Raw genomic sequence first — 26,127 nt, 5'->3', positions numbered from 1 at the left:
CACCCTATTATGCCTGTTTTCTAAGTGTCTTTGTTCTGCTTTAAGCACTTGGGTTCCAAGCCAGTTAGTTATTTTACATTAGGAAGATTTGTGGTCTAGATTCTTGTGGCAGGAGAGGATAACCTACACCCTTCTAGGTGGAAATTTCTGGTGGAGGGCCTATTGTGTATGTTACTCTGAAGTGTCTTAGTTCTGGCTTAAGCACTTGTGCATCAAAACCAGTTGTTTCACATTAGGAGGGTTTGTGGTCTAGACTCTTGAGGGGGGACAGCGTGGCCTGCACCCATCTATTTTACGAACTGCTGCATTATTTGCATTGCATTTTGCTGTTGTGACTGATTTTATGCACTTTGAATTTCTACTACTACTGCATTTTATAGCATAGGTTAGATTCAGACTCACCAAATCTACTGTCTGGTATCACTTGAGCAATAAAACCAGCTCTTCAATGAGAGTGTGTAATATTTGAGGCATCCATTGCTTCCAACTAACTATAAGTGCCTGTTTTGCAATAATATTGCACTTTTAATTTGTATTTGCGTTCTACTGTCTGTCTGAATTCTTCAACTATTTTTGTCACATTTTACTGTACACTGTGCTAATTCAAGTGTAGCACTGCCCAGTTCCAAGTCTGCTATTGCTGGGTCTGTTTTGAAACTTCTGAGCATCAACTTCAAGACACCTTTTTTGGTAAAGGCCCTTCTGCACCCATTGTGTGAGGAGAGTGCTGTCTGGTTCCCATCTAATCGAGGGTGATTGGAGAAGAGCTCAAAGAGTGTGTACTTATTGGATAGTTTGAAATGAAAAGGGTATTTTTCTTGTTTTATTTAAGCCCAGTGTTTGCACTTGTTTGTGTATAGTGCTCCACCATGTTGTTCCATGCAGCAGTGGTTACAGTTGGTAATTATAGACACACGTTTTGTTAAATTTTTCCTTAGCATTTTGTTTGTGGTCTTCCAGAGGTTTCTCACAGCCCTACTCTGTCAGGTGGAACATTAAGCCTAGCCTCAGAGGTACCAACACACCTCTCACCCACTAGCCACTTCAAAGTGTGACCTCTTTTCCTGATCATATAAATTTATATATCAATATGGACGGACAATTTCCCAGAGTTTCTCCAAACTAGCCTGTTCGACATGGGCATCCTGAGGTAGTGTAACAACTGCCTCATGTTCACCAACAACCCTTTACTTCTAGTCCAGATAAACACATGTTACAGATGCAATTATATTAAGAACCTTTAAATCCATGCTCTCTCACACACCAGTCAGTACATTTGACAATGAGCGGGTTTACCAGCATGCACACCTCACCTCCTACTAAACCCAAATCCACATCAAACATACCTACATATGCAGAGGTCCTCACCAGAAACATACCTAATCAAAGACCTCAAACACAAACACAAGGATGCTACACATACTTCCTCTGCAGAACTCATTTACACACAATAGTTCATGCACCAGTGTCTCATCGGTCAAACTTTTAAGGCAGAACACAAAATCAAACAAATTAGTCATAGGCGATTCCACCATGAGTCACACTGATGTCCCTCTCACCAGAATGGATAAGGAAAAGGTCACAGTAAGCTGTCAGGTGCCAGGGTACGCCACAACACACATGCACTCAAATCTCTCAACAAGTACTGTTATGACTCCATCATAGTTCATATTGGTGTGAACAATTTGAGATGTAAAACTCTGGACTATATGAAGAGACATGTTTGAGCTCTCGGACTGTGTCTCAAGCAGGTATGTTCCTAGCCTTAATCAGCATTTTACCCTCACCTAGGATGTTGTCTCAATACAAACAGAAAATGACTGACTTCAATAACTGGTTAGCTTCTGATGTCATTCTAAGGGGATCCACTGTCTGTTATAGCCTGGGATGACATGATCGACAGACCTCGATGCTTTGCCAGAGATGGTGTTCATCTATCACCCCTAGTATATCGGCTATTGGATAACCCTCACAATGCCTTTTTTAGGCAGTGTCTCAAGGACAAAATTCCCAATGTAAAAATTCCATCTAAAAACAGCCTCATGGTTATGCTGCTAAATGCTAGGAGTCTCAACATGAAACTGTAGTCACTGGAAGCTGTCCTCACCTTGGAAGACGCAGACATTTGTGCAGTCACTGAGACCTGGTTCACGGTTGTGGAGAGCACCCCAGTCATACTGGGTTACACCTCCTTCCACACATTCAAACCTCAAACTGAAGGCTTGAAAACTAAAGGAGGTGCTGTATCAATATTCATTAAAGATATGTACACCTCCAGATTGGTTAAACAGTGTGATTCCCTGGAGACACTTTAGGTGCAATTAACTGTTGGTAGGACACCTATTAAAGTCACTACCAGCTACAGGATCCACCCTCCATGAACCAGGACACTCACTCTGCCTATTTGGATCTACTTAAGTCTATCAAGATATATCTGAACACCATGGTTTTAGAACTTTAGGAAGACTGAAACTTAAATGGCCATTATTTAGTGAATTCAGTTCTCACTTCTCACCATAGCTCTCAACCTCTTAGCACAAAAAACATCAACAAAGCCAATAGTGGGGGAATACAGCCCCAAAACGTTCCTGAGGAATATGAAGTCTGAAATCCAAATGCCTGTCATTATTTAATGAATTCAGTCCTTCACTGACTTGCCACAAAAATCCAGAAACCCACAGATTTTATGAGGAACAAAACAAAAATATGAGGCATAAATCTAGCAAATGTTCACAAGTGGTGGTGGGTAGGGAAGAGAGTACAAACGTAAACGTACAAGAAATGTTTTTCTAAAGTTCCTATCTTTCAGGAAACTGCTGATTTGGTATAGTGGTATGTTGCTCTGACTGTAGTGCACAGGGTCCTGGGTTCAAGACTTGGCAGTGAAATGCATCGTGGTAACACATTTTATTCTAACAACTTTCCAAAATTATACAAGCAGTGTATGACAACAGATGATCAAATATTCAGACAAGAATGTTTTTAAATAGAGGTTATCCAAAAAAGTTTTTAATGGAAATCAGAAATGAAGTTTTTAGTAAGAGACAAAATGGAATCTATGTTCCCCTTTTAAATTCTAACACAGAAAGGGGAATAGTGGCAAACATAGGGGGTGAAAGAAGTGAAGGTACAAATAGGAGTAAAATGTTTATATTGACTTTCACAATTGATAGTGGAGCTATCAAAAAATGTTTAGAAAAGAACTGGAATATTTTCCATTTGGACACTGCTGTGTTTAAAAAGGTGGGTGACAAAACCAATATCGTATGTATGAGACACAAATAATTTAAGGAGCTATTGGAGAGAAGTAAAAAACGAAACATGCAAAATAGACCCACAGGTATGTTAAAATATGGGCAGTCTGCTCAATGCCCTATACATATATATATATATATATATATATATATATATATATATATATATATATATATATCTATATATATCTATATATATAGGTTCATAGGTTCATACTAGGCTATCTGCCCAAGGGCATTTATAAGCCTAGCCCATAGTTATGTGGCTTTCGCCACCCCTTTAGTTTGAATAAAAACTATGCCTATCATTTTGCTGTGCCTCTGTCAAGCAGTGACACTGAAGTAATCCCTGGGGTATATCTGCAATCTCCCATCCATTGGTCAAGATTCCTCTTGAACAAGGCCAGAGAGGTGCTCTGCCTCACATGTACCGGGATTTTGTTCCACAGCATAGGGAGTCTCTGGGTGATGAATCTGTCCCTCCAGCACGTTCTATTTATAACCGTGTCAAGGTTTAAGTCTCCCGCCCTTATGGTTCTGAGGGATCTAGATTTTTTGAGGTGAAGCATATTCATCAAATCTGGGTTTGACATGGCCTTATATGTCAGGCACAGGTCACCTCTGAGCAAGCGGTATGAGACTGAATAGAGCTGGAGTTCTTTCAGTCGGGCAGCATAAGACATATTTTTGAGACCCTTTATCCTTTTGGTGAGGAACTTTTGGGGCCTTTCAAGCTGCAGCAGGTGTCTGGTCAGATATATTCCGAACGGGGCATTGTACTCAATCATAGGTCTAATGAGTGATGAGTACAGGGGGACGATGACCTCCCTTGATCTAGATGTGAATCCCTTCATGATCAGGTGGGCGATATAGAAGGTTTTCCTAACTACTTTAGCAACATGAGTGTCAAAGCGAAGGCTACTGTCAACCTGGGTCCCCAGATCCCTGATGACTTTTTCTGTGCTCAGTGGATTGCCATCTATATGGTAGCTAGGGGTAACCTTGTTTTTCCCGAAGGGTATGACTATGCATTTTTGGCGTTTAACTTCAGGCCATGGCTCTGGCACCAGTTATCCGTTTCTGTGAGGCCCTTCTGGAGGATATCGGTGTCAGATGTGTTTTCGACTATGGCCCAGTTTGCAGTCATCTGCAAACTTTGTCAGCCATAACCCTCCTGTGTTTGCTTGTACTTCAGAAAAGTAGATGCCGAACAAGAGTGGACCCAGGACTGAGCCCTGTGGGACACCACTTGTGACAGGCTTTGAGTCTAACATGGCTCCAGCAACTCTGACCCTGTGGGTTCTGTCACTTAGCCAGTTTGCAACCCATCTTGTGATGTATGGGTTTACATTCAAGCTGATGAGTTTTTCGATGATACCTTAGTGGGGTATTTTGTCGAAGGCCTTTGCCAGGTCGAGGTAGGCTGTATGGACTGCCTTTCCCTCATCAATGGCCTTGGTGACAGTCTCGAAAAAGTCAACCAAGTTTAAGAGGCAGGATCTGCCTTTGACAAAGCCAAACTGGGTTGGATCCAAAGTCTGCAAGTTCCCTATGTCTTTATTTATGAGTTCCATTATGATCCTCTCCATGGCTTTGCAGATAAGGCTTGTCAAGCTAATGGGGCGGTAATTTCCAGGGTCTGTGGAGACACCGCCCTTATGAAGTGGGACCACAGTCGCCGTGCGCCACTCCTTGGGTACGTATCCTGAGGTGAGGCTAAGATTAAACAGCTGTCCTAACTGTGGGTTTAATTCCTCGTTGAGTTCATGAAGCACACAGCCGGGGACACCATCCGGTCCCATGGATGCTGTGTTTTTTGCCTTAGTGAGGGCAGTTCTCACCTGGGCGTTGGAGATGTTTGGAGGCTACAATCCTCTGGAATAGATATCTCTCCTTTTGGAGGAAGGGAGAAGTTTGCACTGAACCTGTCAGCCAGTATGTTGGCAATGTGTGTAGGTTCAGTAATTTTCACATCATTTTGAACTAATTCTGAGCATATCTGGGAGTTTCCTCCTAGGTTTCTAACATAGCTAAAGAAGGCCTTATGATTCTCTTTAGAGTCCTTGGCGATTTTTCTCTCAAAATTTGCCTTGGATGATTTTATGAGAGCTCTTAGTTTTTTACTTATAATGATCAAAGGTGTCTTACCTTTCAAGGATTTTGCTCCATCTTGTAGTAGCTTCCTCCTTTTGTTGTAGAGCTTGTTTATGGCTGGGGTCCACCAGACTGGACGCTTGCCTTTGGTACAGAGAGTCTTAGTTTTGTTTGGGATTGCCTGATCCATGCAGTCCTGTAGGTGCTGGTAGAAGACATTTGTAAGTGATTCAGCGGTTTGAGTAATGTTTACCACTGGCTCACGGGCCTTAAAGGAGACCACACTAGTTTTTAGAAGTGTGAAATCGGCTTTTGAGAAGTTTTTCACTGTGGTCTTTTTTGTTTCAGGTGGGGGCGGGATGAGGACCTCCAGCGAGATTAGTTTATGATCTGATCTCACTAGTGAGGGGTATACTTCCGGTGTTGAACATTTTGATCCCATGTTCGTGATGATGAGATCAAGTATGTTTTCTCCTCTTGTGGGGATGGTGACTAGTTGTTCCATGGCATTTGAGTTTATGAACTCCAGGAATCTTTGGGTTAGAGTGTTCGGGCTTGAGTAGTGTTCCCAGTCTATATTAGGGTAGTTGAAGTCACCTAGTATGATGGTGTTTGGAGATACATTTATCCCTCCAATGTTTTCAGGAAGGCCATGTGAGGTTCCTGAGTTTGAGAGGGTGGCCTGTAACATGCTACAAATTGCAGAGCAGTCTTGCCTATGGTTAATTGCACCTGGATGGTCTCCGATGCATCGTGCGTTGCCACCAACCTTGAGGTGTGGGTGTCCTTTATGAATATGGACACCCCTCCTTTCTTGGTGTTGTCCGGATTTTGGGGCGGACGTATGATATGAGGTGAAACCTGTTAGTGCTGGGGTGCTCTCAGGAGCCTTGAACCAGGTTTCTGTCACAACACAGACATCGATGTTCTCCATATTGAGAAGGGCCTCGAGTGCGTGCATCTTGAGATTGAGACTTCTGGCATTGAGCAGCATTACCCTTAGTTTTTTCCTTTTGGTGTTCTAGGGTGGTAGGTTTAGAATTTGAGCCTTGCCTAAAAAGGCACTATGGGGTGGCAAGAGCCTTTGCCAATATCCGGAAGCCCAGGGTGACAGGTGCAAGCCGTCCCTTGCGAAGCAGCGTGGCTTGTCCAGCATGTCATCCCAGGCAGACAGACATTGGATCCCCTTTGAATGACACCAGAATTTAAGCCAATTATTAAAGCTGATCATCTTATCACTGTATTGTGGCATCATTCTAGGTGAAGGTAGGATACTGCTCAAGGTCAGGGTCATACCTGCCTGGGCTACATAATCAGAGAGCTCCTCGATGTCCCTTTTCATGTAGTCCAAGGAGGTGCGTCTCAGGTCGTTGACACCAGCGTGGACAATGACTGAGTCGTACTTGTACCTGCTGTTGAGAGACCTGAGTGCTTGCGTTATGTGGCGGATTCTAGCCCAACAGGCAGCTTACTGTGACCTTCTCTTTACTCAGTCTGGTGAGCGGGACGTCAGTGTGTCTGACTATGGAATCACCAATGACAAGTGTGTCTGGCATTTTGTTTGGCCTTAAGGGCTGTGACTGTTTGACACTCTGACTGTGTGGTCTATGTGTTGCATGTGTTGGGTCGTGAGGTGGTAGTTGTTTGGGTGTCTGCTTTGGTGGCCTCTGCTGTTTTGGTAAATTTTTGATCAGAGCCTCCGAGTATGTCTTTGTGTGAGTATGTGTATGATTTGAAGTTGTGAGAGTACCATGTGTGACTGGGTATGTATTGTGTGTGGTTACCTTCTCCTCCTGTCTGGTCTTGCCAGTCCTATGTTGAGAGAGCTCAGCCTCCAGTTTGGCCGTATAGTTGCATCTCTCGCATGTATTTGTGTTTTGTGGGAGAAGGAGAGGATTGTCTGTGTACATGAGGCAATTGTAACATTGCCTCAATATTCCCAGGTTCACCAGTTGAGCTGGAGGGGACACTAGCAACTGATCCCTCGACATACTAGAAGTAGTAGATAAAGAGACTTTCAACGGACTCCGGGGGAAGTGGGTTTTAGGCTGGTGGGGTACTATCTATAATAAGAGTGCTTTATTAAGGTGCAAGTACTGTAGGAGTAAGTGCTAGGCTTTACAGATAGAGAATAGTCTACTTGGGAATCAAGTAGAGATGAACTTTTCAGTTATAGGATATGCTGGTTAGATCAGCAGTACAGCTCGAGGAAGGTAGTTCTAAGGGAAAATTGGAAGAGTGGAATTTAGATGGCCCAAATAGTTTAACCTTGTTTAACCGCTGCTCTTGTGTGCAACAGTGATAACTCAGCTAAATCGCGCTTACGCGCGTTTAGCGTGTTTTATAGCAGGGGGCTGAAAGGAGCTAGGAATTGGCCCAAAACTACCAATGGACTACTAGTTTCTGGCTGAAACTTCACCAAATCGGACAAAAAGGCCGCTCAGTGCTTCCCACTCCCACTGGTAAGCAAAGAAACTTCCCTCCCTCCTAATAAGGCAATGGATCAGTAACAGGAACTAAAAACAAAGCCCAGGGATCAGCAACTCTGAAACTGGACTACTCTAGTTCAGTAAGGCGGGAAAACAAGAGATTTTTTTTTTTTTTTGTTTTTTTACAGAGACAAGGAGAAAAACAGACAGTAAATGCTATAAATGCTTTAAATCGGCTAGCACACTTTAGTGTGTAGCCTACAGAAACAATTTGCAACAATTAGTAACTTAGTGTAAAATGCAGAAATCACTTAAAGTAGCAGTAAAACAGGTGAAATGCAGTCGCTAGCTTAACAGTGGGAAAGCCACAAAAAATACTTATATCTGGTAGAAAGTCACTTTTAGCTCTCTGCTGCTTGGATCACTCTGCAGGCCACCACGAGGATCTGTGCTGAGTTGGTACAAGCTGGAAAACGCACGTTTAGCGTGTTTTATAGCAGGGGGCTGAAAGGAGCTAGGAATTGGCCCAAAACGACCAATGGACTACTAGTTTCTGGCTGAAACTTCACCAAATCGGACAAAAAGGCCGCTCAGTGCTTCCCACTCCCACTGGTAAGCAAAGAAACTTCCCTCCTTCCTAATAAGGCAATGGATCAGTAACAGGAACTAAAAACAAAGCCCAGGGATCAGCAACTCTGAAACTGGACTACTCTAGTTCAGTAAGGCAGGAAAACAAGAGATTTTTTTTTTTTTATATAGAGACAAGGAAAAAAACAGACAGTAAATGCTATAAAAACAATTCACATGCAGTGCAAGCTGGCACACTTGAGTATGTAGCAATATTAGTCCACACACAGTATGAAAAAAATGTAATTAAATTAAAAAGGACTAAAAGCAAGTGCAGAAAGGGTTTATTAGATAGAATGCTGTAAAGAGATGGGACTGGGGGAGTGTCCTAGATCAAATCTACAGTGGGGCGGGCACTGCAAAAGCCACCAAAGACAGTTTCAACAGAGCTGGATCTGAGGAATCAGTCCAAGTTATAACAACCACAATAAAATGCAAGAAATATACTTAAATCAGCTTATGTCCAGTTGATGTATGCAGACAAATCTCAGTGGCAAGCAACTCTACTTAAAATGATTACCAGAGATGTAACCAACACAGGTTTTAATGTTATCAGAAAACCCCCCAAGCTAATTAACACAAAGGAATTTCAGAGCAGTTTAACAACTAGTGCAGAGCTTCAGACACACACACACAAGACAGTTTCAACAGAGCTGGATCTGAGGAATCAGTCCAAGTTATAACAACCACAATAAAATGCAAGAAATATACTTAGATCAGCTTATGTCCAGTTGATGTATGCAGACAAATCTCAGTGGCAAGCAACTCTTGTGATTCTAAAGGGGTGGTTTACACAGCTACTTCTTCCTTATGTCCGGCCTTTTGTACCGGAAAAAAACTCTAGGAGGTTAAAAGGCAAGATTTATGTACATATACTGGACATTAGAAAAAGAAAACCACTAATGCATTGTTTAGACATGTAGAAGTGGAAGATCATACATTTCTCTTCATAGTAGTAGATCAAATAAAAAAAAAGATGTTAAGAGGTTATATTACAGAAGAATATCTTGATGCTTGTGAATTAAGATGGCAACTCCATCTTAATGCCACAATGTATCCAGGGTTAAATGAAGCAGTGTCAATTAACCCAGTTTTAAAGCTAAAACAATATTGTGCTTGAGTATTTACTGATGTGGACAATTGTTTTAAGAATGGTGGAAAATTGTACTTATTTTGTACAAATGTGCAATATTTTAATTCAGCAACAGGAAATTATTTTAGTCATGTGCTCTGTAACTGATATTTATTGATGCTTACTAGTGAATGTAATTAGTTCTGAGGAAGTTCCCAGCAATGAGTTGGAATGAAAGCGCTTAACTGTTTACATTTTCATTACAAAACATATTTAATTGATTGTTGTTCCTGGTACACTGGGTTTCTTGGATTTATTAACTGATTCCATAATGGTACCCGGGGCTAACTGTTTAAGCAACTGGTTCTTGAGAAAGATGGCAGGGAGGACAACACTCTTTCTAACAGTCTTAGGCACAAATGCCTTACAAATACTACAAGAGTATGGTCATGGGAAGCACCCAAAAAAAGAATAGACCCTGTTCATGATGATCCTTATGGGGAATCTGCTTCCTACACTATTTTCCCTTCTTGATTGACATGAACTCCAGGAAACCAAAAGAAACAAGAACAGTAGTAAGAAAGAAAAAAAAAGACCCAAATGGGGCACTTATCGGATGGCTAGGCATCAACACAGCAAATGGCATTCAGATGGACAAGTGATGATGGAGTTTGGTCTGGTGGCAAAGAAATTCAGGGTAACTGCATCCACACATCACCCTTATGCCCTACATCCTGTGCGGGGAACATATACGTGATGTATGGCGCATACACGATCTAAAGGCTTTGGCATGCTGGCTGGACACTGGGCTGACCGTGGCAGGAGATCCCCAAGGTAAAGAACACTGCAACAGTGATATAGAAGGACTTCTGATTTCCAGTACAGCAATCATTCACCATCATTCTTTCCTTAAGAGTTTGTATTTTTATAGGTCTGGATCAATTAGGGGTGAAAAACCCTTTGAAAATTTAAATGACATCCCCAAGGACTCAGTTTGCATCATGGCTCTAGAAATCTAACAAGTGATCTTCTAAACCACTGTTCAAAGCAGTGCAACATTAAAAATTAGTTCCAAATTCCACATCAAAACTATAAAATACAATAAAATGTTCTAACCCAAAAAAGGCATGAAGACAAGAGTCACAGAAGGAAAGAAAACTTTATTAGTGTACAACTAGTAGTGCAAAGCACAACATTTCCTAATTTAAACTGTCTGCTTGTGGCTCCACAGTCTTACTTCTGAGATCGACATCCTCCAAGAATAAATGCTAAGATGGACCAAGCTGCGACAACACTACAAACACTGTAATAAAGAAAAAGAAGTCAGATGAAAGACATACCCTCAAGTGTTTCGCTTGAAATATTCAACTCTAAAAGATGCTCTTTCAGGTTTAAGATCAACAGACAGCCTTATCTGTAGATCAGTTAACTATAAAAAGTACACAACAGAAGGAGAAGAGGAGATGCACACTACCTACACTGAATGCATCAGACATTGATCAGCATCTGAGCCCAACTCCATGGGATAGAGGAATACAAATCTGATTATCTGTTCCAGTAGTGCCTTGAGCACTGGAGACATATGTACTAACACTGGCTTGCCCATCTTTGGGCGTGTTGGTGGTCCTGTTCTGACATTCCACTCCACCACAATAAAGTAGATAAATGCATGCAACAAAACTTACAAGAGTGGAGGACTGGTACTGTCTAGCTGATGATGGCAGCCTTCGTTAACATGTGCCTAGAAGAAGGTTCATGCATGGGGAGGTCATAGCAGACTTTCCTGGTGACATGAGTGCCTACATCAGTCATGCAAGGACAGGGTTAGTGTCATTACAAACAGTCTGCACTGGTACATGCAGGTGAGGGTACAAACTGTCCTTCATTTAATCACACAGGTATCTTTTCTATGATGAGGTGGGTAAGTGATATTTTGCATAAGAGATCTGTTTCAAACATAGCAAGATCAGATAGCAAACACTTTTGACTAAATGCAGTGAGTAGCAATACAAAAACACCCAAATATACAATGTATTAATGCCATACTTACTGAAACATACAAACAATATTTGAAGCATGCTGCCAGTAACGATATGTAGTCACACACAGTTCTGGATGTTTCCAATATGTCTTCAGGATTGCTCGTACTCTGTAAAAAGTCAGAGCAGTTTAGTGTTCTTGGAAGGTAACATCTTTATCTATGTAGCAATCCATACTGACATCAATAAGCAACAAGGTTACCATCTAATTAAAATGCTCTCACCTTCTTTAAGTAATACAGTTGGGATAAGCTATAATTACTTAGTGAAAAATGAAAAAAAAAAACATAAAACATTTGAAACAAATCTTAATTTCTGAACCAGTGGAGAGCACACAAGGGTTGCTTGCTCATAAATGCTGCCTCAAACTTGCACAAATTTAAAATCTACTCAATGATTAAGTTATAGATTTCTAATTTTTTTCTGAAAGACGTTTCCTGAAGCTGCTGCTCTGCCTTATCTGCATTAATTATCCCTCACTTCAGTCACTTGTATCAGTTACTAAAGTAAAAGCACGAAGCAGAGTTCATAGACAGTTTCCCCAGCCATACCAAACATATATATCATATCTGAAATGGCTAAACCATTCTCAAGTCTATAACTTACATGATGCTTTTAAGTTACTTAGTAACTGCTTCTGTAATTAAAAGCAAAATCCCGCAACAGATAAAGGTCCATTACATAAAGAACCTGGCAAAACAGAACAGCACCTGCAAATCTGCTAGGATTTTCTTTCACATAGCTGTGAGCTTTCATACGAGGCTATACAGTTCTGTCTGTGTTACCTGAATGTTGACATGTTTAGAGAAATATGAAAATTATTACAAAAGAAATAAACGGTATAGGAATAATATTCAATATCTCTTGCTGCATTAGACAAAGGACACATCAATACAATTGTGTTTGCCATCATGTATGCTTTAAATTAAAATATTCTGATACCATATGCATAGCATGGTTTTGGAATTAATGCAAACATGAACAAGCAATATTTAACACCTGGAGGAGTCAAGTAGTAGTTAACCGCAGAAACACCTGGAGGTACACTTGGCTGTAATGAGTTATAACAGCAACATTTCTCTATTTACTGTGCATGACCAAATGGTAGTGATCTGAGTCAACTACCGGAAACATCTCTGAAGAAAAACAAAATTACAGGACTTCCTGGACATGATCCATCAGTCATGGAATATATTTGATATGCCGAAGAGTAATTTATTTATGCATGCTTTCTCAGTTAGAGAATAGGGATCACTTCTTCAAAATATGATGTATATGTTGGATCTTCCTGGGGGACTCCTGGCCTAAACAGGCTTCCAGTGGAGCTGTATTTGCAAGAGGAGGGGAGCAAATATTTGGCATATTGTAGGAAGTGCGGAAATGAGATTTTAAGCAAGCTGAGAATTATACTTATGAACCAGGCAGTTAACTCAAGCTATGAAAGATTCCTACTTACACTGCTTTATAAAGGCTTACAGAAAACCTGAAACAGGATTATAAAATTCCAGCGACCTTTCTGGCATCTAGGCTGTCCCCTTCAATACTGAACTTGATACATTTAGATCACTGTGGATTTATGACAAAGACAAACAATGGTAAAATAATTACAGCACTGTATCTTGTATAGGATTTTGAATTCCAAGTCATTCTTCCTAGCGATTAGTCTGGACAACGAAAAGGTATTCTGCAGGGTTGACAGAATTCCTGTATTTGATGGTACTTCATGTTAACAGCGTTTTGGTTTCCAGAGAGAGATTAATACTGATGTCACCAAGTATTCAGTGATTCAGTGATGAAATATACAAACTCAGGGCCTATACAGGGCACTTAAGAGTTTGCCTTATGATGCAAACACAATAGTCTTAAACCACTGATTTAAAGTCTCCTTAAATGTAACCAAATCAGCAACACATCTATTATGTGGAACTTCCATAGCACAGAGCTTACAATGGGTAAACTAACCATAACTTTGTTCCTTGTGTTGGTGCTGTGTTACAAAATTAAATAACCTGTATTGCTGACTTGAGCTGGGTCACATAATGATTTGGGAACTAAAATTAAATTACTTTTGGGCAATCTGTAACCTAATGAAAAAAGGAAAATATGTTCGAGTCTCTCACAGATCCCCCTACCTACCATACACTTGTTCTTCTGAATGCAAACAAGTTTTTCAAATGAGAGACACTAAATGCCCACAAACAGTCATAATATTCTATTAGGCAAATGCTAGATGTATAAAACCCACTCAAAATAGCTTTGTCTCTACTGAAAAACAATGCAAGATGTTTTTAATAAACCTATAGTATTTCCTAATTATCACTGATATGATTACTTAGAAGTTATGTACTCACCATAACGTTCCATCTGAGTAGGTGTATTCATTTGTCTGCAACCTGTGGGTTATGGATCCGATATCGGATCCGAACCGGCATGGTTTACCAGCTATGGATCCAAGCTCTCAGCTCCTCCCCTCACCCATAATGCCCTGCTCTACCCTCATGACCTCAGATCGAGTTTGCCAACAGCAAGAACACCCTGAAAAGGGTAACACACAATATGCAGGAAACTGAAAGGCCAGGGGGATAGGAGGGCGGGATGGTTGCAGACAAATTAATACACCTACTCAGATGGAACGTTATGGTGAGTACATAACTTCTAAATCTGAAGTAGGAGATTCATTTGTCTGCAACCTGTGGGACAGAGTCCCCAGCTACCTGAATCTTGGGCGGCCATCATGGAAGGATATTCCGGAGCACCGCGGAGCCAAAGGATGCTCTACCCCTAGATGCAAGATCCAACTTGTAGTGGGAAATAAAAGTATGAGATGAAGCCCACGTGGCTGCTGCACAAATATCATCTAGAGGAATCCTAGCCTTAAAGGCTGCCGAGGTAGAGACTGACCGGGTTGAATGGGCGTGTACACCCTCCGGTGCGGGCCTTCCTAAAGCTTGATAAGCCAATAAGATACATTGTGAAATCCAGCGAGACAGAGAGACTTTAGAAATTGGCTTGCCCAAATTAAATTTAGCAAAGGAAATGAACAACTGGTCAGATTGCCAATGACCAGCAGTTCTGTTTAGATAAAATCTACGTTGCCTGTGAACATCTAAGGAGTGAAGCTTGTATTCACCTTTGTTTTCATATTTAGGAAAGAAAACAGGGAGGTTAATGGATTGATTAATGTTTGCTTCAGAAGCTACTTTAGGAAGAAAGGACGGGTTGGTCCTGAGGTAAACACGGTCCGGATGAAAGACCAAGTAAGGAGGTTTAGCTGATAATGCTTGGAGCTCTGAAACTCTCTTGGCCGATGTAATGGCTACTAAGAAGGCAGTCTTGAATGACAAGAATTTGAGATCTACCGTAGCCGCTGGTTCGAAGGGGGGGGGGGCGGTTAAGGCCTGGAGAAGTAAGGAAAGGTCCCAGGGAGGAACCGCTTGTTTTACAGGGGGCCTGAGAAGGAAAGTACCTTTAAGGAAAATTTTACACAACTTGGCTGACATGAGTGGACTGGAGTCATGACCAATGTGATAATGTGAAATTGCCGCAAGTTGTACTTTGACTGTGGAACTGCTGGCACCATCGTTAAAAAGAGTGGTTAAGAAATCAAGCACTAAAGGGAGAGGAACTGTGAAGGGGTTCAGGCCTTGCCGCTCTGCCCACAAAGAAAACCGTTTCCACTTGCTACGGTAGACTTTCCTAGTGGACGGTTTATGAGCTGCCACCAGGATCGCCTTAACAGGGGACGAAATACCGGGAGTCCTGATCAAGAGTGGAACTGGAGCAGCCAAGCGGTCAGCTTCAGGTTGTCCAGGTTTGGAGGTGATAGGCAGGATGGATGAGATATCAGATCCGGAATGGGATCTAGAATCCAAGGGGGATTCACCGAGTGAGACCTTAGGAAGGGGAACCAGATCTGTCGAGGCCAAAACGGAGCAATGAGAATCATTCTGCAACCCACCCGAGAGGCTTTCTGAAGAACTTGGAGCATCAGAGGCAAGGGTGGATAAGCATACAGAAGACCGGGTGGCCAAGCATGCACCAGAGCGCCTCTTGGGGAACCTCCTGGAGGAGGTATCAGAGCAAAAAAACTGTCGCACTTGGTGTTTGAGGGAGAGGCAAAAAGATCGCATGAAGGAGTTCCCCACCGTGCGAATATGCGTTCCGCTACTTGAGAATTGAGAGACCACTCGTAAGGGGTCAGAATGGTGAGACTGAGCTTGTCCACCAGGATGTTGGACCGACCCGGAATGTGCGTTGCTATTAGAAAGCGGTTGGTGGAGATTGCCCATTCCCAAACTCTCATGGCTTCTCGACAAAGAGGGTAAGACCTCGTTCCTCCTTGCTTGTTGATATATCAGACAACCGACATGTTGTCCGATTGAATCGCAATTGTTCCCAAGGGAAGAAAGTCCTGAAGTGCTAGCAACGCTAAGAGCACTGCTCTCATCTCTAGAACGTTGATATGCAGTAAGGTCTCTGAATCGTTCCACGTGCCTTGGACGGTCTGGCCTGCAAAATGCCCCCCCCCCACCCGAGGCAGGAGGCGTCCATGGTCACCGTGGCGAGAGGGGGAGAAGCACAAAATGGGCGGCCTCCGTGGAGATCTGGGGAGTGAAGCCACCACAGGAGGGACAGCTTGCAAGCCTTGCTGATCGCAATGGGATGATGCATAGGAAGAGCAAGGTATGACCACTGTACTAAGAGAGTCTACTGGAGGATGCGCATATTGAGCCTGGCGAGAGGAAGAAGTGCTATAGCAGACGCCATGGACCCTAGAGCCCTCAGGACCAACTCCGCCGGAACAGAACTTGAGTGGAGAATGGCCCGCACCTGGAGATGCAGATTTTGAACTCTGTCCGCAGTGAGGAAGGCTTTTAAACTCCTTGTGTCTAACCTGGCCCCTATAAAATCTAAGAGCTGTGTGGGCGCTAGGTTGGATTTCTTCGTGTTTATAGTGATGCCCAGATTGGGAGCAAGATGGAGAAAGGAGTCTCGCGCCAATAGTAGTAGATGCCTTGTTGGGGCGGTAAGGAGCCAGTCGTCCAGGTAGGAGAAGACCTGCACCCCCTGAAGCCTCAGGTGGGCCGCTACCACTGCTAATACTTTGGTGAACACCCTGGGGGCTGTGGTGAGACCAAAGGGAAGGACCCGGAACTGGTAGTGACTGGCTCCCAGCCGGAAGCAGAGAAACCTCCTGGAGCGCCTGTCCATTAGGATGTGGTAGTACGCATCTTTGAGGTCTATGGAACACATCCAGTGATTTTCTCCCAGAAGGGGGAGAATAGATTGCAGAGTGACCATTCGGAACTTTTCCTTGGGAACTGCCAGGTTCAAGAGAGAAAGGTCTAAAATTGGTCTTAGATCCCCCATCTTTTTTGGCACTAAAAAGAACCTAGAGTAGAACCCTGATCCAATCTGGTCTGGGGGGACGGGCTGGATGGCTCTTTTCTTTAGCAGATGGCCAATTTCTGCCAAAGCGGCCTCCCGTTGACCGGGTGGAACGTCTGGAAGGGACTTCAATTTTGGTAAGTGACGAAAGGGGATACGGTATCCTCTGGATATGATCTGGAGAACCCAGCGGTCTGATGTTATGGACTCCCATGCCGCTAGGTGCCCCGAAAAACGTCCCCCGACTGCCTCCAGAGTGGAGCAGCCGGGCAACCCCTCAGGGTTGCTGCGCGGGCCGTTCAGAGAAGGGTTCTCTGGACCCGAAGTTCCTGGGAGCCCCTCTGCCTCTAGGGCGGCGTCCTCCCTGTCCTCCTCTGCCACGGAAGGACTGGTTGTCCGGAGCAGGCTAGGATTGCTGCGACTTCCGGAACCACATCTTCTTCTGACCCTTTTGGTTCCTAGAATAGGGCCTCTGGGGTGCAGAGAAGCGGATTCCAACGGCAGACAGCGTCTTCCCGTCCTTCTCGCTCTGGGTCAAGGTGTCGCGAACGGTTTTGCCAAAGAGGGCAGAACCATCAAAGGGGGCGTTCGCAAATGACGCTTTGAAGGGCTCTGAGAAATCGCAATGACGGAGCCAGGCCTGACGTCTAGTGACTAGACCTGCCCCTGCGGCTCTAGCGGCGCCTTCCGTAGCATGGGAGAGTAGCCACATAGAGGTATTGGTAACTGATCTAAGAGTGGCCATGCGGGTGGAGTGCAGCACTTTGTCCTCCTCCGACATGGACTCTGGGGGAGATGCAGCGTATTCTTTAATGAGATCGCGCTGCATCCTAATAACGTGTGCCAGGTAGTTCAGCGCTCTTACCGAGAAGGTCGCTGAACTAAACATCCGCTTCCCCAAGCGGTCCATCATCCGAGACTCCTTGCTCGGGGGATGGACTGAGGGACTCTCCTGAGCAAGTTCCCTCTTGGTGGCCGCCGCCATCAACATGGCATCTACCGGAGGCCCCTTACTCCAATGGGCACGGTCAGACGGTGGACTGAGGATCCTGTCGGGCCTCTTAGGGATTGGCTCCACGGTGTCCGGTTCCTTCCACGCCCTGGTGGTAATGAGGTCCACCAGGGGGTCGGCAGGAGGGACAACCAAGAGGTAGACGGGCCCGCTTCAAATGCCTCCAAGAACACGGACTCGTCCGAGGAAGACTTGGGGCAGACCACCCCCCCCTTATGCGGAGCATTTCCATGATGTCTCCAAATGAGACATCCTCGGGGGGTGACCGTGGGGAGCCTTCCCCTTCCTCCAAATCCGTGTCTTCCGTGAGAGACTCGGGGGAGTCAATGTGCCTCCTTTTGCACGTATGCTTGCGAGGAACATCCTCTGGGGGGCTGTCAGAGGACTCCTCACAAGCAGCAACCTGTTCCAGGGGAGCAGCTTGGGGCACAGAAGCGGGCTGTCCCAAGGGCCGGATGGTGGAAGCCTGACCCAGTGCAGAGGGAGCGCGGGACGGAGCCGAAACAAGTGCCGGGGTTCCGGAGACCCTCAACAGGGCCCTCTCCACTACATCAAAGGCCGAAGGGGAGCCGACCTCGACCAAAGGATCCGACAATCGGCTCCCCCTCGGATCCGAAGAGTGGATCGGAGCCGGCGCCGAAGCACTCGGATCCGAAGGGACAGTGCGCTCCGACACAGACTGTGCCGAAGGAGCACTGATCCCCCCGGATCCGAGGCTCGGATCCAGGCTCCGAGAGGTCGGATCCGATGCACTTGAGGGCAGGGTCGGATCCGAAGTACCAAGTACTATCGGCGCCGACCCACCCCCGGCTCGGCTGCTCGGCTCCAACTGCTCCGAACCCGGGTAGCGGGTCGGAGAAGGAGCAATTGGCTTGAAAAAGGGGGTCCAGCTCCCCCCCAGGGGGGGGGGGGAGAGGCAAGAGCACTCCCATCTGCATCTGGGCCTGGATGAATCTTCTCATCATCCGGTCCAGATCAGCATCCGATAGGCTGTACGTTGATCTCAACGAGGCTACCGAGGTAGGCCTTGAGTGCCTCCTCGATAGCCTCGACGGAGATCGGGTCTCCTCCTCCTCAGGCCCCGGTGAAAAACAGACTGGAGACCGGAGCCGAGGAGGAGGAGAGCCAGCAGACAAGGGGGCCGGGGGAGAAGCCCGCTTGGCTGGCGGGGCCAAAACAGAGGTCTCGGCCCACCACTTATGGTGCTTCTCCCTTCGGTCCTTCTTCCTAGCATCCCTCTCCTCCGAACCAGAAACGGGAGGTTGAGTCCCAGGAGGAGGAGGGGGTGCCGGAGAGGGAATAACCGTGGGGACGGTTACCCCCGAAGGAGCGGAGGTCGGAGCCGAGTCCGGCGGCAAGAGACCCGCCAAAACAAGCTTGGACCTCCGCTCCTTCAATGCCCTGGGGTTGAACCCTGCACAAATGGAACATCCAGATGTGAGGTGTTCAACCCCCAGGCATCTAACACACCGAGTGTGGCCATCAGCTGGGGAAAGCTTATGGCCACACTTGGAGCACTTAGAGAAAATAGCCTTGGGCTGCTCAGACATCCCAAGCTAACAAATAAAAGTTACTAGAACTAAAGTAAAGTAACTAAAAAACAAAAATCACTCACAGGCCCAACACACACACTACGCTACCAGCGAGGGGAGGGATATAAATTTAAGATTAAACTCTAAAAAAAGTAATAATACAAGAGGGAAACCTACACTTTCACACAAATTAACCAAAAAATTTTTAAATTTGACTAATTTAAACACTGAATATAGCACTTAGCTGGAGAGCTGGAAAAAACAATCTGGTCACCATGCGCGGCAAACGAGATCTGAGGTCATGAGGGTAGAGCAGGGCATTATGGGTGAGGGGAGGAGCTGAGAGCTTGGATCCATAGCTGGTAAACCATGCCGGTTCGGATCCGATATCGGATCCATAACCCACAGGTTGCAGACAAATGAATCTCCTACTTCAGATCATATATTTCACTGTAGAATCCACCACTATACCCAAGTCCTTAATCATGCTGGTGGAGAGGATGTAGTTATGCAGTGCATGTAGGTACATAAGGTTACAGGACTGGTGAGATAAATAATGCTAGGCAAAGAGCAAATAGAACACATTTAGGAAATTGTGCGTCTATTGTCAGCAAAGATCACTCAACCCCTATGAAACAAGACTATGCCCCTGACAAGATTGGAATTCTGGACGCAAGCATTCAGCAATTTGAGGATTTGGAGTGTTTAGAAGGAAACAAAAAAAAAAAAAAAGGGAGACATTCACAAAAAATAAGGAAGAGAAAGAAAGCTGCTTAATGTCTGTAAAGTAGGAATAATACTTACTGTAAGGGACCACTGCTTTGTTATGCAACATACAGATGACAGGGAATAACATTTTTTCTATCAAAAACCTTCAATCTACAGAAAAAGGCATCATTTGTCCAAAAGAGAAGGTATAAAAAAGAGGCAAGGGGCAGGTAAAAGGGAAGAAATCAAAATTGAACACGGAAAAGATGAAGAACATTACTATAAGAAAAAAGAGAAAAACAGATTTTGACAACATGGCTCAAGCTGTGGATGTACAAAGCCAGCTGGATGAGAATTGAATGCTTGCAAATTTAGTACGCAATGAAAACAGTGGGATTAATAAGACTAATGGCGATGAAGATCATTCCTTTTTTAACAAGTGACAGAGCAGATATTACTGTATTAGAAGTTGAAAATTCTTCAGGTATGGTCAGAAAAGATATTCTTGTAATTGGAGATTCAATTTTTAGAGGAACTGATCCTTATATTTGCAGAGAAGATAATGAACATTGAATAGTGTCATGCTTGCCAGGAACAAAAAAAGATGATGCGAGACAAGCCTTGGAACACCTTAATGTAAGGAAGTATGGATCTGCTTTTATTCATATCGGGGGAGATGATCTCATCCGCAAGGACTCTGTTAGTAGGGAATTTACAGCCCTGTTAGACAGTATGGCTTGTACTGGTGTTAGGATGTATTTTTCACAAATCACATACAGAAAGGATAGTCAGGTCACTGTGAATGAAAATATTTTTTTGGATAAATACCAAACATTAGCGGACCAGAGTTCCGCTGTGGCGACCCCGGGATAAGCCGAAAGACACAACAACCTACATGGAAAAATGTCCAATTTTAAAAAATGAAACTGTGCACAGCATCCACACCTAGGTTTGGGCAAGTGTTCAGACAGGATGGCATGCATTTGTCAAGATCAGGGAAGAGAATTTTTGCAGCAGATATTCTGCAATATTTGACAAAAAATAGGCAGGATTTTTGCCAGGTTGAAAATTTAACAGTTCACAGATAGCAACATCTGATGCATCTCTGATGGTTGTTAATGCTAGGAGAATTAATAAAGTTTTTTTTCCACAGGAAAATTTGCTACATTACCACAAGATTTATGTTGTTATTATTTGTGAAACATGTTTAAAGAACAATAACTGGAAAACAGTTATGTCAGGGTATAAATGTTTTTAGTGTAGCAGACATTCCAACAAAAATCTGATGGAGGTATAATGATATGGATAAAAGATAGTTATGAGACCTGTGATTATTAAATGTTCAGTGATGACACCAATACTACAGACTTTTTAACTGTGACAATAAAGACAACCCTGGAACATGAAACAATTGTTAGAATGTACAGACCACCAAAATCAAGTGCAAATGACCCAGAGGAATTCATACATTTCTTACATGAAACACTGGATGGAAGAATATTATCTGGGGACTTAAATTTTACCAGAAACAGAATGGAATAATATTGATTCAACAACATCTGCAAGAAAATTATTCACAAAGTATATTCGGGAACAACTGCTTCAGATTGTAAAAAGAAAAAAAAAAAAAAAAAAAACTACCAGGGAATAGAACATACTAGACTGTGTTCCTAAAGAAATTACTGTTACTTCGTCAAGTTTTACCACCACTGATGTGCAGTGATCATGGGGTTATAAAAGTTCCAAACTGAAGTCTAAACCAATGCAGAGAAGGTTAATTACAGATTATATGGAAGCAAAACAGCCACTATGTAAAACTAACTGGAGTGATGTGTTCAGCGGTAAAACTGCAGATGGAATGTGAAAAGTTTTGAAAGAGAAATTGAATGCAAAAAAATTATAAATAAAATGGAAAAGTTGAACTACAACTTTGAAAACTGAAATAAACAAGCTGGACAAACAGATTAAGCATAGTGCGAGACAAGATCAACAAAACATTTGAAGAAAATGTATATAAAGATACTGAGGATAATAGGAAACCTTTTACAGATATACAATATATACAGATATACAAAGCCTTCTAGCTTATCAGTGGGAGTGGTAAGCACTAGGTAGCCTATCTACCACAAGAGGAGTAGTTCTGGCACAGAAATTGTAGTTTATTGGCCGTTTGGGCACTTTTTCCATCTCTCTCAACTTTCTGGTTTTAAAGCCCGTGTTTGCGCTTGATCCCCACCTTTCCCCTAACTAGTCTAGTACAGGTACAGATTTGCTGCATCCAGGACTGTTTGTAAGCTTCTGAGCTCCCCAAGCCTTTGTGTTGGAGTGCAGCCTTCTAGCTTATCAGTGGGAGTGGTAAGTACTAGGTAGCCTGTCTACCACAAGAGGAGTGGTTCTTGGCCCAGGAATTGTAGCTTATTGATCATTCGGGAAGTTGTCTATCTCTTTCAACATTCTGGTTTAAAAGACCACATCTGCGCTGGTTTCCCCATCTGTCCTGTAACTAACCTACTGGAAAGCACTAGAAAGCCTTAAACTGATACAAGCCTTCTAGCTTAAAAGAGAGACTTTGGAGTGATTAAGTATCAGTTTTCTGCATTTTCTTGCCACACTTAAATGTTTTCTGCCTAAACGCAGATTTTTCCAGCACTTAGCGATTTAAAAGCTTGTTTTTTTTTCACATATTGTACTTATTTGACTGCCTGCACTTTTAAAAAGTTGTTTTTTGTTTAAATAAATTAACTGTTGTAGGCTACACACTAAAGTGCGATAGCCTTTTCTGATCGCTTGTAGATATTTAAAGCTGTTTTAAGTGTACTTCTTACTGTTTTTGCCTTATCTTTAAAAAAAAACAAAAATTCTTGTTTCCCGCCTTTCTAAGCTAGTATAGTCCAGTTTTCAGGCTAGTGCTGAATTCAGGGCTGTGTTACAAGTTTCTGAGTTGTCCATACCTTACTTGGATAGAGGGAAGTTTCTCTGTTCACCTGTGAAAGAGGGGAACTTTGGACAGCCATCTGTCCCTGGAGGAGTGGTCCCAGCCCAGAAGTTAGTAGTTTAATAACTGCATTTGCACGGTTTTGTGCGCTGGGCAGCACTGGTTAGCTAGGGTTAAATTATTCCCGGCCCCACTAAGTCTCCTCTTTAGTTTTTCAGTTGAAACTAGTCTAACTCTCAACCTAAGCACTCAAAAAGCATCCTACAGTCCAGCACTTGCTCAGATCCAATAGCAAGCACTAATATACCCAGACACTTGACTGCACAGCAGGGCAAGGCTCTTTATCCACCCCTCACCAACCAAGTGACTAAGAAGCTCACCCTACTATTCAGGCATGACCAAAAGACAATTTCAGGTGTACTCTCCAGTCCAGCTGGTGAATCTGGGTATCCTGAGGCAATGTTACAACTGCCTCATGTACACAGACAGCCTTCTCCTCCTACCACAAAACACTAACGTACAAGAGAGATGCAATTATACAGCCAAACCGGAGGCTAAGGTTTCTCCACCCAAGACTGGAACGGACAGTCATGAGGAGAAGGTTAACACTTGCACCACACCTCCAGCCGCACACAGACCTACTAAGCCAGCACTGGCAAAAAATACACAAAATCATACACAGAGGCTCTAAATAAAAACCTGCAAAATCATCAGAGAGCTCCAAAGCAGACACCCACAAAACCTGCACCTCCCGTCACAAACCAGACAACACATAAAACACAAAAGTAATGTGACACAATCACAGCCCTTAAGGCAAAATAACATACCTAACACACTAGTAATAGGCAACTCAATAGTCAGGCACACTGACGCCCCACTCACTAGGCTGGACAAGGAGAAGGTTACTGTTAGCTGCCTATCGGGATCCAGAATATACCACATAACACAAGCACTCAGGTCACTCCAGAACAAGTACAAATATGACTCTGTCAATGTTCATGTTGGTGTGAATGACCTGAAATGTACCTCCCTGGACTACATGAAGAGAGACATGGAAGAGTTCTCTGATCATGTAGCCCAGGTGGGTATGACCCTGAGTAACATCCTGTCCTCACCAAGAATGATACCTCAGTATAAAGAAAAAATTATCAGTTTCAACAATTGGCTAAGCTTCTGGTGTTATTTAAAGGGGATCCAGTGTCAGTCAGCCTGGGATGACATGCTCGACAAGCCATGTTACTTTGCAAGAGATGGCTTGCACCTGTCACCCCTTGGCTTTCGAATAGTGGCCAAGGCTCTTGCTGCCCCCATAGTGCCTTTTTTAGGCAAGGCTCAAAATTCAAACCCACCACCATAAACAGCACAAGTAAAAAAAATGAGGGTTATGCTTGCTACTCAATGCCAGGAGTTTAAATCTCAAAATGCATGCGCTCAAAGCACTACTAAGTATGGAGAACGTCGACATCTGTGCAGTAACTGAAACCTGGTTCAAGGCTCCAGAAAGCACTCTAGCACTACTGGGCTACAACTCATACCACACATTCTGGCCACAGAACACAGACCGAAACACAAAAGGAGGGGGTGTATCCATATTCAGATCATCCATGTGCAACTAACATCGGGCAAATCTGCAATGCAAATTGTGGCCTGCTACAGATCACCCTCCATGACCCAGGACCACCACTCCACCTTTCTGGAGATGCTGGAAAAAATGAAGGTCCTACAGAACACCCTGATATTGGGCGATTTCAATTACCCTACCATTAACTGGGAAAACTACTCGAGTACAAACTCCCAGGCTCAGTGCTTCCTGGAATTTATCAACTCAAATGCCCTGCATCAGCTGGTAAACTGCCCTACCACAGGCCACAACATATTGGACCTGGTCATCACCAACATGGGCGACAGGTGTTCTGTACCGGAGGTCAACCCGTCACTGGTTAGATCAGACCATAAACTAATCACCCTGGATGCCCACACCCCACCATCACCCCCCCCCCCCAACCAAGGAAACTACAGTGAAAAACTTTTCTAAAGCAAACTTCACCTTACTTAAGGCAGAGGTGGTAAGCTTCACAGCCCCCACGCTGAAGGATAACACTGCCCAAGATGCAGAATCCTTTACAATTGCACTCTATGAGCACCTACAAGGATGCACGAATCGTGTCATCCCTAGCAAGACCAAGACTCACTCCCCTAAGAGAAGGAAACCAGTCTGGTGGACCCCTGCCATAAACAGGTTATACAACAGGAAGAGGAAACTAGTTCAGAAAAAAAGCAAATCCCAAGAAGGAAAGACATCCCTGATCAGTATCAGTAAGAAACTAAGGTCCCTCAAAATCATCCAAGGCTAACTTCGAAAGAAAAATAGCCAAGGATTCGAAAGATAACCATAAAGCCTTCTTTAGCTATGTCAAGAATCTAAGCGGCAACTCGCAGATATGCTCTGAGCTAGTGCAAAATAGCACAAAATATACTGAACCTACTGATATTGCCAGCATCCTGGCAGATAGATTCAGTGCAAACTTCACCTCCCTCTCACCTTCTAAAGGGCCCACAACAATACCGGAAAAGTATAGTGTCCCGGAAATCACAGAAGCACAGGTGAAAACAGTCCTTTCAAAAGCCAAAAACCCAGCATCAGTGGGGCCAGATGGTGTCCCAGGCTGCATCTTGCACAAACTACAGAACAAACTAACCCCCCCACCTAAACATGCTGTTCAACCTCAGCCTCTCCACAGGCTACGTGCCCATAGAATGGCGCACAGCAATGGTTATTCCGCTCCACAAAGGAGGGGCCACAACTGACCCTGGTAACTATAAGGCTGACTAACCTGGTCTGCAAGGCTATGGAGCTCATCATCATGGAACTCATTAACAAAGACATTGGGGACCTCCAAACACTTCACCCGACCCAGTTCGGCTTTGTTAAGGGCAGATCATACATACTAAACCTGGTTGACTTCTTCAAGACAGTCACCAAGGTCATAGACGAGGGAAAGGTGGTTCACACAGCCTACCTTGATCTCGCCAAGGC

The 26,127-nt window shown here is 43.9% G+C and overlaps 1 protein-coding gene across 1 annotated transcript in view; it reads right to left on the bottom strand.

The window, feature by feature from the left end:
- Positions 1-10,616: 10,616 nt before the first annotated feature.
- Positions 10,617-26,127, bottom strand: part of LOC122810939 (poly(A)-specific ribonuclease PNLDC1-like) — a 125,770-nt gene continuing 110,259 nt past the window's right edge. The window contains exons 3-4 of the mRNA XM_044082468.1: positions 11,527-11,625; positions 10,617-10,779 (exon numbers count right to left, since the gene is read on the bottom strand). Coding sequence (XP_043938403.1) covers positions 10,710-10,779; positions 11,527-11,625 — 169 coding nt within the window. The 3' untranslated portion in view covers positions 10,617-10,709. The remainder of the gene's footprint in view (positions 10,780-11,526; positions 11,626-26,127) is intronic.

The sequence above is a fragment of the Protopterus annectens genome, chromosome 9.part0, assembly GCF_019279795.1.
Source record: "Protopterus annectens isolate FY-2018-M chromosome 9.part0, PAN1.0, whole genome shotgun sequence".
NCBI classification, from domain to species: domain Eukaryota; kingdom Metazoa; phylum Chordata; order Ceratodontiformes; family Protopteridae; genus Protopterus; species Protopterus annectens.
The sequence above is the reverse complement of the archived record's forward strand: the minus strand, read 5'-3'. Positions and strand labels throughout refer to the sequence as shown.